At 41.8% G+C, this 18,039-nt stretch overlaps 1 protein-coding gene across 8 annotated transcripts in view; it reads right to left on the bottom strand.

Moving 5' to 3' along the window:
• Positions 1 to 18,039, bottom strand: part of LOC144953668 (unconventional myosin-IXa-like) — a 192,078-nt gene that overhangs the window by 65,819 nt on the left and 108,220 nt on the right. For 6 of the 8 annotated variants that reach the window (XM_078884247.1, XM_078884257.1, XM_078884251.1 and 3 more), the window contains exons 12-16: positions 16,710 to 16,831; positions 8,831 to 8,972; positions 6,367 to 6,565; positions 2,536 to 2,655; positions 870 to 939 (exon numbers count right to left, since the gene is read on the bottom strand). In XM_078884247.1, the coding sequence (XP_078740373.1) occupies positions 870 to 939; positions 2,536 to 2,655; positions 6,367 to 6,565; positions 8,831 to 8,972; positions 16,710 to 16,831 (653 nt within the window). The remainder of the gene's footprint in view (positions 1 to 869; positions 940 to 2,535; positions 2,656 to 6,366; positions 6,566 to 8,830; positions 8,973 to 16,709; positions 16,832 to 18,039) is intronic. The other 2 variants (XM_078884272.1, XM_078884288.1) reach the window with 1 other exon arrangement.

Genomic DNA, 18,039 nt, shown 5'->3' with positions numbered 1-18,039 from the left:
TTTCACGGTTAGCAAGGTACGGTTCCAAAGAAGTTCAACACACGTACACACACACATATAAGGTTATTAATAAATTTGCAAAATAGCTGGGAAACTGGCTAAACAGGACCATCCGTGGAACAAATCAAACTCATTTAAATGTAACGGAACATGAACACGTGAAAAAAGGTAAAAGTTCTCTGTACAACTGTCTGGACTGTTGGAGCAGGTGTTGACAGTAATCACAAGACAGCATCTGTGTGGACAGAAAACACTGCTAGTACAGCGAGGCTGCATAGCTCATCGGATTCCTCCGGGATAAATAAAGATTCTGATTCTGAATTGCCGAAGCATTGAAACACAGAAATGCCAAGATGATGGGTTTGAGCCATGGGTGTGTCTATGCCGGATAAACCAGGACTAATTCTGATATTCGTAGCCTGGTCTATAATAGACACCCTATATTTTTACAAACTAATTATTCTGAGCTGTGTTGATTGGACAGAGGTACCGGCACAACCCTCTCAGTCACACCGGTGTACACAGGTGTCTAATCAACAGGTATCAAAACAGATGTTTTGCTAGATCGTCTGGTGGATTCCTCAATGCACAATGCATGTCATGTGATGCTCTGTGAAATGTTCTCATCCTCAGTGCTAATCTCATGGGGCAGTCCTGAGTCATTGGTGGAAATGTCATCGTTCTATGGTGAGTCAGTGTCTCCATAGGAAGAACTGCTGGATGTAACGGTATCCTGTATTGGAAAACAACTTTGCTCTGTGTCTGGACACCAAGGGCAGAATTGGGGGGGGGGGGGGGAAATATGGGGGAAAACAACAAAAAACAGAAAGCTCACTTTATCTCTGAAATATTGCTGTGGCATCACTTACCGGTGAGGTTTGTCCCCTGAGCTCCCTCTACGAATGTCTGCGAGGAGGATGCGAGAGTTTCGTTTCATACCTATGTCAAGGAAAACGTGACGAGAGTGAGAATTAACAAAAAAGCATTCGACTGCAGAGCTTTTGCCCCAGGCCACAGGGTTCAACTGTGATGGCAGCTGAAGCAGGAAACTGTAAAAAACATTTTTTTTTACATAAACACATTTTATGGATAGTTACAAGTGGTAAACGAAGTGACACAAAAAAATAGACGCTGCAATTGTCTTTGGAAATTATTGTTTAGTTTTTTCAATTGCGTTCAAATTTGAGTGCACAATGCATATTATAAATTGGCAGACGTACTCAAGGAAGGTTTGCTCTTTAATCCAAACACATTGTATGATTGCATTTAACAAAAAACAATGTTACTGAACACAGGCTTCTCACTCATGGATTTTCAAGCTGTAAATGTCCACATCATTCACATTTTAGTAGGGACTGGTTCTTCACTCCTCAAGACAAGGCAGTCATATGAGAGGCGTTAACATGAGCTGATTAGTAGAGAAGAGCGGCCAATCGAGTGGCATGCAGATGAAAAGGGGGCGAAGGGAAAGCATGAGAACATCCACTAAACGATGAACATGGAATTAGAGCAGTGCGGGGGGAGGAGGTTAGCCAAACACCTACTGTTCATTCAGTCGGCCAGCAACAAGGGTTTCTCCCCCTCCTAATTGCAGTCCACACTTTATAACAACGGTGAAAAGAATACCAAAACTCTAGTGGCCGCTTATGTTCCAACAGCGTTTTGGACGATTTAATCAAGGTTACGTATCAAGGTCACGATGACGAATCTTTCCAGCACAATAACGAGGTGTTGGAATTCTGATAGCATTCTCATTTGAATTCAACCCATTGTATTATCTTGGTTTATAGGTAATAAGAATTAAAATACACAAAAATATATTTCAAATGAAGTTCCCCTGACATGTGAACTAAGGCTAACTTTGCAGCAATTGTTAAGAAGTGTGAACATGGATTTACTGGGAATCCAGGTGCAGCAATAACCTCAAAACATTGGACAGGAAAATTATAGCGCGTAGCACGATTGTTAGTTTGAAAATGATCAGTGCCTTACCTGTGTAAATTAGCACATGTATGTTAATGCACTTAGAGATGCTGCAGACCTGTAGAGTTGTAATCACTTTTTTTTTGCAATGGCAACCTTTACTGCTTAATCTCTGCAGAGCTGTAGGATGCACCAGCATTGCAGAGTAAGCCGCTGTCTTTTGGAAAGCCTAATGCTCGGAATCGTAACTGATTCATTTCACTGGCTTGACTCCTCCAATATAGATGCTCTTCAATATGAAGGAGTATCATGTTGTACAGCTACCGTAGAACCTGCATTAAGGCTTCTTCACAATTAACAATGCAATGGGAGATGGAATATGGAGCCATGATAAATAAATAAAAAAGATCAAAGAATGAATGTTTTATATTGTATGAAGTATATATTGTTTATGCATATACTGTTTGCGACAAGGTGAACACTTTCATTTCTTGCCATGCGTAAGGGGGGTTATTGTGCATAAGGCTCTCGGTGAACAATGCAGAAACCAAACAGGAACATCATCGCTAAGCTGCAGTTCTCCTGTTTGCAGAAGAGGGGAAGAGGCCTTACTGTCAGTGTCCTCCTTGAACCTCTGCAGCATTTCTAAGCTCCGCTGGTGCACGGGGTGGTGGAGCAAGCTAAATCTAGCCAGAGTGCTCTGTGCACGCGGGGACACACCACCAGTATCACCTTTAGCAACACGGGAGACAGACAGGGAGGGAGAGAAGTGGACGAGAAATCAGAGACAGAGAGATATTAGAGAAGCACACACAAAAGGGCCCCGACCCGTCGCACCCAAAGCTGGGCGCTATTAGATTTATACCCTCCGAGGGCTCGATCCTTCCGAATCTCCATTGCGCATTCTTTCCAAATTTTGAGTTTACAACAGAAGGAAACGTGTAAAAAAAGCTTATCCGTTTTTTAAGTTATTCAAGAAGGCAGCTGTTAAACTGAAATTCAAAAGCGTTTTGAATGTTGTACATATTTTTTTCCGTACAGATAAAATGAGGTTTCAAAAGAGTATGCATTTTTTTACATAATAGTTTGAAACCCCATATTTAAAGTAAGGAATACATGTACGAATTACGTTTCACTTTAGCTATATTTATCATAAACGATTTAAATGTAGTATTATGAGTGAAATATTTGAAATTAAAAAATAATTAATTTCCTCAGTGGGTATAAAATAGTCCAGCGTGATACCAAAGATTCCATTATCCCCAAGAGAAGCCACGAAACCCACGGAACAAGTTTGACAGGATTTTAAGAATTTGTATTGTTCATGTCTTCCAACCAGCGTCATCGTGTGACGATACAAAAAAACACGTTTCTGTTTGTTTATGTTACTACGTGAACAGGTTAGATTCAAATGCTCATACGTACAATGCAGGCAACCCTTTCACAAGATGTCACGCAAGCAACCAATTCAGCGTTCACCCCAACTTCCTCCAATAACATTTCCAATGTATAATTTTAAAACATGTTGAATAAATCCTACGACGATAGCTATAGCTACAGGTTAGCTTCCAGCAAAGAGTAAAATTCTATCTGGTGGAGTAGTACCGCCATGGCTTTATTGGAATGTTATTCATATTTATATAACATTCCAATAAAGCTATAACATTGGCTGTAGCTGTGACCAAAATTGGGCTTTTATGATTTGGTATTCCTGCAATTTCATTCCATGGTATTACTATTATCCAGAGGCATGGGTTATCGAATCAATGGATTAGGGAATTAGTCCAATTTAACTGCTGCAGGAAAGTCAAATGTTCATAACTTCTGGAATGCTGGGGCTTTCTGGTGAGCCCAAGAGGAACGAGTTATCAAAACATCCTTTACATTTTTCACAGTAAGGCAGGCAGTATCACTTTACAAACACTGCTAGGGTAATATAACCAACCACAACCCAGTTGCACCCGAAGAAACACAAACAATACATTTTTCTACAGTGTTCTTCAAGACTCATAAAATATATATATACTACAGCGTGAAAACAAAAATACCATTTTAGCTAGCAAACCCAGTTGTTACACATTCAATTGGCGAGCACATATTTAACTGGCAATGGCACAGAGGTGCTTAGAATTGTACTCGGCCACCGAGGTCTTCCCTGTGAAGATACTGAAAGACCTCGACAGGTATTAATTTTGCAATGAAACCACCGATTGTAAGACCTGTCCATATTAAGACCCAGAGTGCCACTGATGTAAGTGACCACAAATCACACAGTTATGAAAGGAAAGATTCTATCACTACTGCTTGTTAATTTTAGTCACTAACACGTAGCTAACATTTGGGTGAATAAAATAAGCACCACTTTGTGCGAAGTCAAACAGCGGCTGTCCTGATGAGAGAGCGGTCACCCACATGATAATGCGGCATCTTCACCATGAGCCCAGAAATGCCACGGGGATGAGCACTGCTTAAATTAGCACTGCTACACTTTCCATGTTTAACTTTTGTATTAGCATCGAAAACAATCGGGCAAAATTAACAAAGAACACAAACAACAAAAACATTGCTTAAAAAAATAGACAACCACTCTTGGCACATTGTCTCCTTTGACTAACGGCATAGAACACGACATGAATTCTCAAAATCAATCCCATACAGCAATGCCTGCACGTGTCATCCATGATACCCAGTGAGCTGGTGGGAGCAAAATTAAAAGAGAGACAGTTAACAGAGCCTGTATACTAAGTTCGCACTACAAAAACTACACAGATGAGAACACGTTAAAAAAACAGGGATAACATCAGAGTTTAGCACATTTAAACCTACATGACATATGCATATGTTAAACATCGTAGATATACAGGGTGCTTATAAAATGTTTTAACGCTCCTGAGAATTTGCAACATACAACGAGAAATGTGCCTCTGGGCTCTGGAGACCACCTGGAGAAGTTTCCAGGCACGTGTTGACATTGACGGTGAACAAGTGGAGACTCTGTGACTTTTTGAAGCTATTAACATACATTTGTTATGTTGCAGCGTATTATCCGTTCCTTTTCCATTAAAGACAAAAGTACCATGTAAGTGTTACAACATTTTTAAGCACCCTGTATTTAATTTCAGTTTAACATGCATGACATTCATGGCAGACCTCATACGTTTAAGTCCATGGACCAGCGCATAAATTGATGCCACTTACGGTAGTAAGCAAAACGTTTAGTTGTACGAATGTATTCACGTCTAATAAGAGTGAATTACTTGATAACCTACTCGTTTCAAATGGTCATCACAAAATTCACTGTCATTGACCACGTAAGAAATTGGAACCACTTAAAATCATGCCACCTCAGGCAAGTGAATTGTCTGGTCTCATGGCCGAAATATGCTGTATATCGAATACTTGCATATCTTAATATTACCATGATTTTAAATAATACACCTCCAAAGTAGGGATTTTTAAGGTGCTTAATGAAGGTCTACCTTTTAACTTTTCATTTATTTATACTCTATTTTACATGTGACCATTTGTACGCTAATTAATATAATCAATTTCAAGATAAAAGCAAACAAAACAAAAGAAATCTAATTCTAATCCAATTCCCACAGTAATATGCCTTGTTCCCGGGGAAAATTAGTGTGAAATCATGCTTGAACTCAGAGCAAAATGGGAGCGTAGCAGCAATGATGCCAGCAACTGATAGCATTTCCTGTGCAACTTATCTGCGAAAAAGCTCAACGTAAAGGCTCATTATGTAGATTAATTACTTAGCAACACCACGATAGATTACATGCTGAATTTATGCTGGGGCCTGCAGTTACTTGGGTGCTGCTGTAAAACCTCAAGTGTGCAGGGAATGTGTGCGACTATTGCAGTAGACCAACAAGGCTTTTGGCCGTGTTTTATTAAAAATGCATTCTATCCTCGGGCATCTGTTTCAAAATATAAAAAACACATGATGTGTAATGTTAGACACCTTGACGTTGCTGATTTTAATGTTCAACTTACTTGAAAAAAAACCCTTCTTTCTTATCAATAACAACGATGATACACTGATGCAGCTGGTTCAGGCAGCTATAAATAATTACATTTCCAGCTGACTGTTTATACGAAATAGTTGTGCTCAAAAAAGTACATATAAACTATTTAAAAAGCAACAAACACCGAGGAGGAATTCACATGAATTCCACCGCCAAAATAAGCAGAACATATCAGTGAATGTGTTGTTATTCCACCAACGCATTAATTAGTCCCGATATCTTCAATAAACAAAACGCTAAGCACCCTAGTGTGCTTGCCCAATGCATAACTAGCGTAGAAAGTAAAGACAACAACAAAACATTATTTTCAGGGCACGAAATGTGAATTTATGCATTTGAAATGCCAAGCGAAAAGCTTTGACCAACGCCGAGCCCCTTGACCGCACACGGGTGGGGGTGCCCTTACCTGGCTTGCTGCTCTCCGTGGCGTTCTTGCCCAGGGCACGCAAGGCCCAGGCAGCTCGGAAGAAGGCACGCAGCACTGCCCAGCGGAACACGGCCACGGGGTCGATGCTGATGAGGCTGCGCACGAACGCACTCTCGCTGCTCCGCAGCAAAGCCACGATGTCCGGCCGCATGTGGTCCGTGTTCTTCTCGCGGAAGTCCTGCGGAAATAACGTGATGCATGTACGCATGTTGAACTTCTTTTGCACCACGTGTGTAGCCAACCATGCTAATAATCGGAGGTGCGGGGGAAGGACAACAAACTAAACACAAAAAGCGGTTCTAAAAGAAATGAGCTTTCAATCTAGATTTAAATCGTCCCATTAGATACGGAGATTGCCGATATGCGGGCGTAACAGTTGAAACAATAGACAAGTTTCTTACATCTCCCAAACTCAGTCCAAACAGCAGCTTATGCATGGGTACACTACGGTCGATCCGTAGGTCACGTGTTGTGGGGATAAATGTCTGGCCAGCGTAGAAGAGTAGGCCAAAACATCCACGAGAGGAGCTCTCTAGAATTTCTTCTCGTGGAGGTCCTTTCACCAGCATTAGCGTAAGCAAGCAATTGCGGGGCTGCAGCCTTATTACGAGTTATAATTTGTATTTTTTTTTACAAATTTAATTGAAATTGTGCTAGACTTGATAGTCAGATAAATCTGGAAGCAATATATTAGTTCACACCTGATATTCTTCAATGTCGTTCTTACAAAACAAACAGATCGTACTTTCTTTGGCACTACAGATGATTGAACGGTTGGCTGTGTGCTTATATGTAACCCTAAAAAATACACAAATATAACCCAAAAAGCAGGATTGGGACTCTACAAAATACACAAACAATACAAACTTTATACATGTAACAATATATAAGGCAAAAAGAATAAATTCCATTTCAGAAGCCATCATCCATCATCGGCTCTCTGTGATGATAACCTTGTTACTTTTAGATAGCGAAACACAGCCATCGCCACAAAGACACTTTCTGCCTTAGTCATGGAGAGGTTATACCTGGAGGGAACTGTCTACCTGCTGCCAACCTGACTTGACGTCCTTTATGAACCTGAAGGTCGTTCAATGGTTCGACCTAAGCTTTGCATTTTTTTTTATCCTGCATCTCCTCCTTACCCACACCAATTCTGTTCGAGTTTCAAAATATAATTTATGTTCAAGTAAATTTTGCAGCAGAAAGAAAATCTGAGGTGATAAGAGGCCATGAACAATTATCTGCACGTGTAATCAAGAACCCCCCTGATGACCTTCTAACTCAACCGACTGCCAATTTAGTTTCATTGTGAGAAAGTCAAATTCCACAAAAATAGTACACACGTGATTAACGCTGGCAAATCCCTGGCTACATGAGACGTCTCTTGGCGCCAAATAAAAATCAAACCAATCTGGCCCCCAAACTCCATCTTCAACACTTTGTGAAATGGGTAGACTGTTCTCTGTACAACAACGCAACTCCTGATAACTTGTATCCTATCTCCCTACGCAGGTCTGCTTCTCAAGGTGACAAGAAAAAAACCTCCGGTCATGTCTAACCCTTTTCACCCAGGCACGAGTCAAGTTTGTCCACAGACTTCGAGTTCATCTTTATTTAATTGACCTTGGCTCTGATCGTTTAGCTTTCTCACTAAACGGTGAACCATCCTATAATATGAAAAATACTGTATTGAGGGTCATTGGAGACATTTTTTAATACTTTAATTTGACACAGGCTATAATATTCAGCTGAGCTTGCAATGAAAAAAAGCCCACGTTATATAGAGGTAAATCAATATTTTGAGAAAGGTTCCAAGAATATCCGGTACTCTTCAATTACTCTCTTGAATTGCCATGATCAATGATGTCTAGTGCCCTTAAACTGTCTACAAAGTCACACACGAATCTCATGACTCATTTTAAAGATGTGCATTTATATTTGTGAGAAGTTAAACAGAGAGGCCCAAAAATTATCCTATAAGACCAAGTAAATATAAATATATTGAAAAGATGTCGAAAATATATACTTAATGTTGCTAACAGGAGAGTAAAATACTACCGACTTAATAACCTACACTAAAGAAGGACTTGCACACAAAGAACAATGATACATTTTTTACAATAAACACATACATAGAAAATTTGCTATAAAGGCATTCAAATATTGATCATTCTGGGTACCCTGCTGAGAGCACACACTGGACTCAATCATTAAATTATCATAACCGTCCAATATATCCCTGTCAGTACAGTGGCTCCAATATCTAAAATTGGCAAATAATTGCATGTGAGAAATAATATCCTATTTTGTTGTGGAATGTTCAGTGCGTGGATGCCATCAGCTGCCTGACCTCCTGGAGTTCTCGTCCCTTTTCAGCAGGTGTGTTAACCCGTCCCAAAACGGACACAATCACGGAAACCGGTGCAATGCGAATGCCGACCTTGATGCAGTACTTGACGCGGCCAGCGTAATGCTTGATGATGAAGGCGGGCTCCATCACGGCGGTGCTCTCGTAGTACTTGTTGCCATCGTGCTGCCTGCGGAACTTGGCCAGCAGCGTCTCGTTCGTGGCCTGGGGAAAGCTGAACAAACAGGGCGCTCGATCGGTACGGGGACTTGGTCCAAACGACAACTTGCGCATCTTTTCCTCTGTGCAACTGAGCTGCACTTCGGGGCGTGTCGAGCTAAACTATGAAAAAAACTTTTAAAAAATGTATTTGACCAGGTAAGGCTCACTGAGCTATATAGCTCTTTTTCAGAAGCGACCTGGCCACAAATGATAGCTCAACGAAGTGGCTTATCATGTGGAAATGTATAGCAGCCAAATACTCCAAATGATTGTTTCTTAATCTGAAGGGAAAAACCGGAGGACCCAGAGAAAATTGCACACAATCATGGGGAGAACATGCAAACCCAAAACATATACAGGCATCAGGGTCGGGATTGAACCCATGATCCCCTGTATACCAGGCAAAGCAGTTAACATCTCGCCACCATGGCACCATGGGGTTGTTATTCCACCGCTGAAGAGGAGCCATGCTGCCGACGGCACAAGCAATGAACGAGTCTAATTGCGTGTAGATGAGGCTGTGACGCAATGTTGTTCATTGTCCTCGCAGTATGCTGACCGCACATGCAATGAACGCGTCATTTGAGCTACCACTGGCCCGGTTTGACCTGAGCCAGATTCAGCTGTCTTGCGAGACTACCACATCACGCTTTGGCAAATAAACCAACCCCTACTATAAGGGTCCCTTGCTGACTCGGCTAAGCTGCGCCAGTGTATAAAAGTGGTATTACATACCACACGTATACCATACCGGACGACAATGTTGGTAGAATGCTAGGTTGGATGTCAACTCAGCCCATCAACCATTTAGAGCCCACCTTTGTGGGAATTCAATAGACTGGTTTCTGCCATGATGCATCCAGGATATTAGGTAAATTGTGGCTGAAGAAACACATATGGCAACAGTGCGAGCATTAAAATGAGGATGACGATGATGCATTTTCACTTGCGGCGTAGATGCATAATTTAAAGGTAAAAATGTAAAATATTCCTAATGATTCAAAATTCGCAAATTATGCCATAATTGTAGATGTACATGTGCAGTTCTTTGTAACTAGCTTATATAAAGAGTAAATCTGAAATATTTAATAGAAAAAATTTTCAGCTCATGATTATTGATGATGAGGGGGGGGGTTGCTCCATGTGGAGTGACGTCACCCGGTAATGGTTATTGGGGAGGGGTGCGGCATGTGGAGTGACGTCACCCGCTCATGATGCGGAGTGCGCAACCTTCTTGTGCGTTAGTGTAAATTTTCACGTGGGCATGAATATTAATGAAGAGGGTGGGGGCCCTCTTTTGCAGGGACATCACGCACGGATGTAGCACTGTGCTGAGTATATTTATTTTTTACCATCACTTTCTGTAAAGAAACGTCATATTTGAAGCGACTTTGCGTAATAAATTATTTTATTCTGCTCGACCTTCCTCTGCGTCAGTGTAAAAATCCACCCACTCATGAATATTAATGAGGGGGGTGGGCCTCATGCGGAGTGACGTCACACAGGGGGACCTCATGTGGAATGACGTCATGCAGGGGGGGGCCTCATGTGGAGCGACGTCCCGCGCGGGACACAGGTAATGGGGGTTATGTGGTCATCAGGGGCGGTTTCTTCATTAGGGCGATTGGGCGACGCACCACCAATGTCATTCAACCACAGAGTCACGCTAGCCGTCACTGTGCCTCTGGATATAGTCCAATCAGCGTCATGCTACGTTCTGTGGAGTACCGCCTCTTTTTGGGCGATTTCCCTCCAGCTGAGAATCGCCCCGAGTGGTCCCATAGACTTACATTCAAAGATGTTTTTTTTCGAACGGGGGCGCTGCAATGCATTCTCTATGGCTTCCGGGAGGGCTCGCCCTAACGTGCTTACGTCATCATACGTGCTTACGTCATCATACGTAAGCACGTTTCATCCAACAATATAATTTGTCGCCACCTAGTGGAATCTTTAATAAAAGAAACTTGAGTGGTTTGTTTTAATAGTGAGTATAGAAACAAACCAGATGTATTGTAAGAGTCACTTTATTTTTCATTAATATTAAAGAAGTGAAGTTGCCTTTACATGCTTAAGCTGTTAATTTATCCATTGCATGGGTGGACCTTATCCTTATCAATCATCCAGACATTTGCCCCCCCTGAGAGATTTTGCAGGAGCCGCCACTGGTGGTCATACTTCACCACGCTGGTCAATGCAGGTTGGTGCAGGCGGGGAGCACAACCATGGGGCAATAGAAGTAAAGTACAATAATGGATTTAGCTGCACTGCCCCCTGCTGCCCTACATGTAAGCCCACAGCCTCCAACGCCTGTTTTGTCCGATCGTCTCCCCCCCCCCCCATCCAAGTGCTCTCCGGCCTCAAGCCTTGCTGAGCTCTCGACATCTGACGACATGGGGAGCATTATGGATAATTTAGTGATAGGCTGATTGAATAGATGCAGAACTAAAGTGAGTCCAGGATATGGCCTGCATTAGTGATCAAGCAGTAAATGGCTATAATGCAAAGTTCAGGTGGTGTACTGTATATATGTTCATATATATATGTTCATATATACAGTACACCACGAGAATGAAAGCATTACTAGTCCCGCATTATTATCGATCCTATGTCTCCAAAGTCTAATCATATCGACCACGCTGTGGAAAACTCAATAACTTGGCTCATCTGGCCTCATGAACAAATACATGTTTGATAGAAAAAAAAGTTCATAACTGCACAAAGGACATGTAAAATAAGATATTAGGTCCTTCTGAAAGAGTTAATCCTGAGGATAAGTTGCCATTCTAAAGCAAGCAAGACAGCAACAATGCTTTCCCTAAAGCCATATCCTGTTTGAATGTAGAGTGATTTAAATGTCACAGTCAGTTACTGTATTACAAATTAACTGCAGCATCAGAGTAATATCCAGTACAATACAGTTTAGCTCTGGTATATTATAGGGCATAGGTGGATAATCCTGCTGTCTTAAAATGCAAGCTTAAAAAAGGCAGCATTTTTTTTTAAGTGCACTTTCAAACACACATTAGTAGAAAACTAAAACATTAACCCATTAGGAGATTTAGGACATCAATAATGCACAGCCTAAATAGAGCCTAAACAATCCACAGTTGAGATATGGTGGCTTGCTAATTGCTTCTGCCTTAATTCTTCAGGAAATGCCAAAAAGCCACTTTCGGAAGACAATTAGTACCTAAATGAATTACACCGCACCGCTGGGTTTGTGCTGCTATTGGGGTATTATAGAGCATGGCTGGGTGTGTGACGCTAGTGGGGTGTTGTAGAGCGTGGCTGGGTGTGTGACGCTAGTGGGGTATTGCAGAGCGTGGCTGGGTGTGTGATGCTAGTGGGGTGTTATAGAGCTTTATAATAGCCAAACAACTCCACGAAGCCCTATATGACCACACTAAGTGTAAAATGGTAGATTTTTACGTATATAACACCAATTCTAGGCATGCTCCCGGTGCTAATTTTACTTTAATATTTTACACACTTTATCAGGCGGTACACACTTGCAGAAGCACGAAAGCTACTAATTCACGTGAATGCACACATCACGGTCTCCTGTGCCATACACGTTTCACAGCCGCAGAAAACAAGGTGCCAGTGTTCGTAACGTTTACAATCCCTGTCGAACCATCGCGATAGGAGCACTCCCTCCGATGCCGAACGAATGCCACTTGAGGTCCCTGGATTGCCATCAACTAGCAACACTTGCTTAAGAGTTGAGTGACAGTGTCATATTTGAAGCGCTTCCCTGCGGATCAATAATGCCGTAGAGGGCAGCCGTGCCCAGCAGCAGCAGCAAAGCAATCGGTTGCCTTTCACAACGCTCTCTAAAGAAGGCCAGTACCCCGAGCCATCGAGTCTGGGCTGGACCACAGCCATCTTGCTGTGCTGCACTCAGGTGCTCAATCATAATCCCCCAGCCAAACACAAACGGCAGGCGGGATACGTAACGGCATGTCATGCGGTTACAAAACCGGTTATGCTCTAGAATGCATCGCTGCAGGGGTGTCGACGTTTGACATTGAATTGGCCGTGCACTTTGGAGGTTGGCTAACTGGCTTGGTGAATCTACTCCTGCCTGTAATGATCCAGCAAACCAGGCCGAAGGCGGCTTTCTGCGGTGGGAAACGTTTCTCTGTGGAAAGCTACGATTTTGTCGTAGCGTGCGCATTGCATATTGCAACGTATAAATGTCATTACTCTTTGGTTCTTTCGGTGAAGGCATGTAGATAGAAAAATAAAACAAAATAAAAATTCTGTCATTCTTAAGGTTTCAGTGGTTGAATTTGCAAATATATTTGCGGCAGGGCGGGGCTCATGTTTAGCTGGTGGTGGTGTTGCACGACTAATATTACATCTAATATTACATCGTATTACATTGTAAAACGCAACCGTTTAAAAATAATACATTTTGTTGTTGATCTAAAACGATTGTGGATCAGAATGATCTGCGGGTGACTGGGTTTGCTCCGTGCTGTTTGCAGGTCACTGTCGTGCATTCTGCATTTGGCATCAAAGGCTTCTCTACTCCTTCTGCTAGAAGGACCCACTTGTTCTGCAGCAAATGTGGGTTGTATCCACAATGAGCGAGGTGTTTCGAGTGACAGGGCACAAAGTGTGTGCATAAAATGCCCTGAAAAGTGTTTTCGCTATTTGCGTTGTATAGTTTTATTTACACAATTACACGGCCAGGTTGGCATACATCATGAGTTTAACCTTTAGAGACGTCACCAAAAAAAGTGTACGGCTTAATTCAATCACTATCTTATTTCAGGTGTAAAATAACGGCAGCAACAGTACAATGTACCCAAGGCAATGCTGCGATACAAGACTTCAGCTTGAAGGTTCGAGAGGTCATATTCTCTTTGGCCTGATTCAATGTTATAAAAGGTTGCTTTTAAAGGATTCCATTTCCGATTGATAAATGCCGTGCAGCTTTTGGTGACTGCATGTGTATGCTAAGAGAGGGATCTTTGCATTTGTATGCACATCAAGATCAAAAGGTCATGGTGCCCAATGCCAGTCATGGTGCCACCATCACTTCCTTCTGCAAGATGCCACAAAAGTTTTGCACAGTTGACACTCGACCCTCCAAAGTCTGCTCTGCCAGTGTTTGGCTGCTATAAATTCCCACGCGACAAGCTACTTTGTTGAGCTTCTATTTGTGGCCAGGTTGCTTCTGAAAAATAATCTAATATCTCAGTGGGCTTTTCTTACCTTCCCTATACTTTGTGCTGCTATCGTGTTTTTGTATTGAACGTGTGTGAAAAATAGCTTTATAGCTCATCGGATTCCTCCAGTATAAATAAAGATTCAGATTTTGTATGGCATCGTCTGGCTTCGGGTCTCGCCTTGGTTGCCAACCTCTGGACACTCACTATCATGCCAATCTCCGTAACCAGCATTCCTCCATCCTGCATGTGTCCCCCCCCCATCCATCACAACCTCCTCCTCTACTTTCCTAAATGTTCCATTTCAAAACGTCACGATCTTACAATTAAATTCCTAACAGCCTCTGCTTGCACGTGTACTCTAACTCTACCTTCGTATGTTTCTATGCAAATTAAACTTAAAAAATAATCCTTCCATTTTATGGTGATTAACTGTGAGCAGCCAATAATATTCTCCACATACACTTAGATTAACATAATGTATGTTGATTAACTGTGAATAACCCAACCAACAATAGGTACAGCATATTCTCAGATTAACATGATCCGAGGTAATTTACGACTGCACCTGATAGGCCCACAGTGATGACATCACCTTCACTCCCTCCATTTAAGACCGAAAGAGGACTTCTTCACAATTCTGGCTATTGCCTGATGAAGCTGGTTGAAATTACCAGGGAAACATCGTACTCGAATTGTAAATGTTGTGGGTTTACTCTCCAACACACCGGTGTGCTAAAGTAGTAACTAAACGGCACAGTGTGTTTACATGACAAACCTTACTAATTGGCTGTGGGCGGGTGTAACGGCACATTTATATTTCCGCGATCTAACCCAAAAACCTTTATTGTGGAGATGGACTATCCTACACCACAGGGCCCTGTCTTCGGCAGTTCTTGCGAGTCGTCGCATGCTGCGCACTGTCCAAGCAACGGTGTCGTCAATCCGAGTTCTACCTTCAGATCGCGAGTCGAGCTCTTTGGCTCGACATTAACAGCCATGGCGCCTACCTCAAACAACTGACCCTCTATAATAAAGTTTAAAGACAGTGTTTAATCTCCTGCAAAAGCAATCTATCCTTTGATTTCAATCTTACAATTCACTGTGTCATGCACATTAACGCCTCAACTCCCCCGACCGTGTCACATTGTTAATTTGCAACTGACACCTGTGGTGAAGATGCAGAGGTCCCTTTCCTAACCATTGCCATAAATGTAACTCGAGGAAAACTCACATTGAGGGCTCAGAGTTCATGTTCTGTACCTACAACTGCCAAAAGCTACATTCTCCAATTCTCTCAAGTGTAAACTATCTATTGTAATTCCTAGTTTTCTTTATTTCCGCAACACATCCATGCTTTTAATGAATGTATACTTGAGCAAAACTTTGAAAAAATTGGGTGACCAAATGCAGCTGTACAGAGCACCTATCCAACAATTACGGATGATTCACGACTTGATTTCTTCAGTCTTTTTTCCAGTTTAATTCCAACTGTGCCATCGGCGTTATGAAGCAGAATATCCATTTCGACCATGCACAGAACAGTGAAGCACTGCTGTTTGTCTGAGACTGCCCCACGGATGGTAAGATCACAGAACTACTTCTGACATCCATTCAAGTGAACATTGTATCAACACTATAGGGAGCCCACTTTCCCATATGCCCTGCTACAGAGAAATACATTTCATTCTCAGCGCTGGAATTTAGCCAAACACAATAAAAAACCAACATTGCTGTGGTGGTTTTGTGTGCAGTCTCTCCTCAAAGGCACAGAAGCCCGAGACCCATCATGCAAAGTGTTTAAGCAACTGGAATACCTTAACTGGAATACCACGGCAACTAAACGTTTTCAAAACCCCTTCTGAAAACACAAATTAACGGGTGTGTAAAGTCTAAATGACAAATCCCAAACGCTCCTTCATATTCCTAGCTCTTTTCTAGTAGTTGCTCAACTGGCGGATGTATTTTTTTTTACAAAAACCTTTTCCTGTTCAGTCAACAACAGTTAAACCATGAAAATACTGTACTTCTACCTGCAGGCTTTAGTATGCAGCAAAACTCTGGTAAACATAATACCTTCAATGCAAATAAAACAAATCCCTCTAGAGTTACCAAACCTCTTTAATGATATATCGCTTTTTCCAGCACCGTGGTAACCACTTTCTCACCCCATGCAGCTTTACCAAATGCAGTTATTCTAGCATTTGTTGAGCTCCACCTTTCAACATCTGCAAATATCCAAAGTTTTCTCACTCCTTCCCGCGACTGAACCACATTTTGCTTGTTTTTTTTTAATACAACACATTGTGGAGAAACACATATATACTGTACATTAGAGGCATGTTTATGTTTTGGGAATTATTAATCGGTACCAAAATAAGTGAAGAATTTAATTGGCAAGACGTTTTCATTACCAGTCACACGAATTTTTAACCACCTCTAACGTGAGCAGAAATGTACCTGAGAAACAAAACTTTAGCTGGACTGCAAAGTAACAAATCAATCCGAATACAGCAGCCGAGTGAGTAATCGAATCACGGTAACTGAAGTTGAATCCATGGAATTGCTCTTACTTGCATTCCTCGTCCAGCAGGTGGAGCAGTCCTGTGGGTTTCTTGCTGATGAGGTTGATGCAGCCGAGGTTGTCGGTGTAATCAATGGTGTTCCAGAGAATGCCCTCCTTCTGGTATTCCTCCTGTGAAATATTGACATTCAGCTTGTGTCATTCCGCGTGCGTTCCTAAGATTCCCTGCATCGCAAAGTATTTCACGTACAAGAGGAGCTTTATCGCCGAGAGACTTGGTAACAAATATGAATTCTGCACAAGGGAAAACTCGATGTCACATTTAAGAAGTCAAATCTGTAACACTGAGGATTAATGACACCACGTTGTTTTCAAAAGTTAAGAATAATGGAATGTACCAAGTGCACCTTCACTTGTGATGTGCTGGGGTTTTGGACATGAACAAGCAAATTTACAATATAACAGCACATGCTCTCAGTTCTTCTGAAATTAATCACATTTAGGTTTGAAAAGCCAACAAGACCAAATGCACAGGATTGGCAGATCTAATCATATCTAAATAGCCAATTATCAAGGTTTGTCACAAACAAAACATGCCAATTAGTTACCAGTTTAGTACACCGGTATGTTGGAGAGTAAACCCACAACATTTACAATTCAAGTACAATGTTTCCACCCAGTAATTACAACCAGCATCATCAGGCGACAGCGAGAATAGTGGAGAAATCCTCCTGTTTCGGTCTTAGAGGTAAATGTGATGTCGTCTCTGTGAGCCAATCAGGTGCAAAGACCAGAGGGGGAGGGGTTGATGTCGTCATATAAATTACAATGGATAAATATTATTCATCTTCTTGGTTCTTTCGGTAAAGTCACGTAGAAGGGAAATAATAAAACATAATAAAATAAAATTCTCACGACGTTTCGGCCACAACGCAAGCAGCCGTCCTCAACGGCCGTCCTCAACGGCTGCTTGCGTTGTGGCCGAAACGTCGTGAGAATTTTATTTTATTATGTTTTATTATTTTATTATTTCCCTTCTACGTGACATTACCGAAAGAACCAATAAGATGAACACCTGCAGTCACGAAAGCTTTAAATCAAAATTTATATATTATTCGTTGCGTTATTCACAGTTTATCAACAAAACGCTGCCTACATTAAACGTTCCCCTTTAAGGCAGCACTATTAACATGCCGAGTGTGTTTCTAATTGTGTACGATCTATAGGCACGAGAGCGCCACGTTGGTGGCGAAGAGCCTCGGAGGAACCCAACTATAAAGGCCGCTTTTAGAGGAAGCCTTTCACGTGATGGTTCACTTGAAAGCTGTTCATAATGACATTGCTTTCCAAGGACGACACTGAACGGAAATTTGCATTTC

This window comes from Lampetra fluviatilis, chromosome 3, assembly GCF_964198595.1.
Source record: "Lampetra fluviatilis chromosome 3, kcLamFluv1.1, whole genome shotgun sequence".
In the NCBI taxonomy this organism is placed as follows: Eukaryota; Metazoa; Chordata; class Hyperoartia; order Petromyzontiformes; family Petromyzontidae; genus Lampetra; species Lampetra fluviatilis.
Note: the sequence above shows the minus strand (reverse complement) of the source record. Positions and strands in the feature narration are given on the sequence as shown.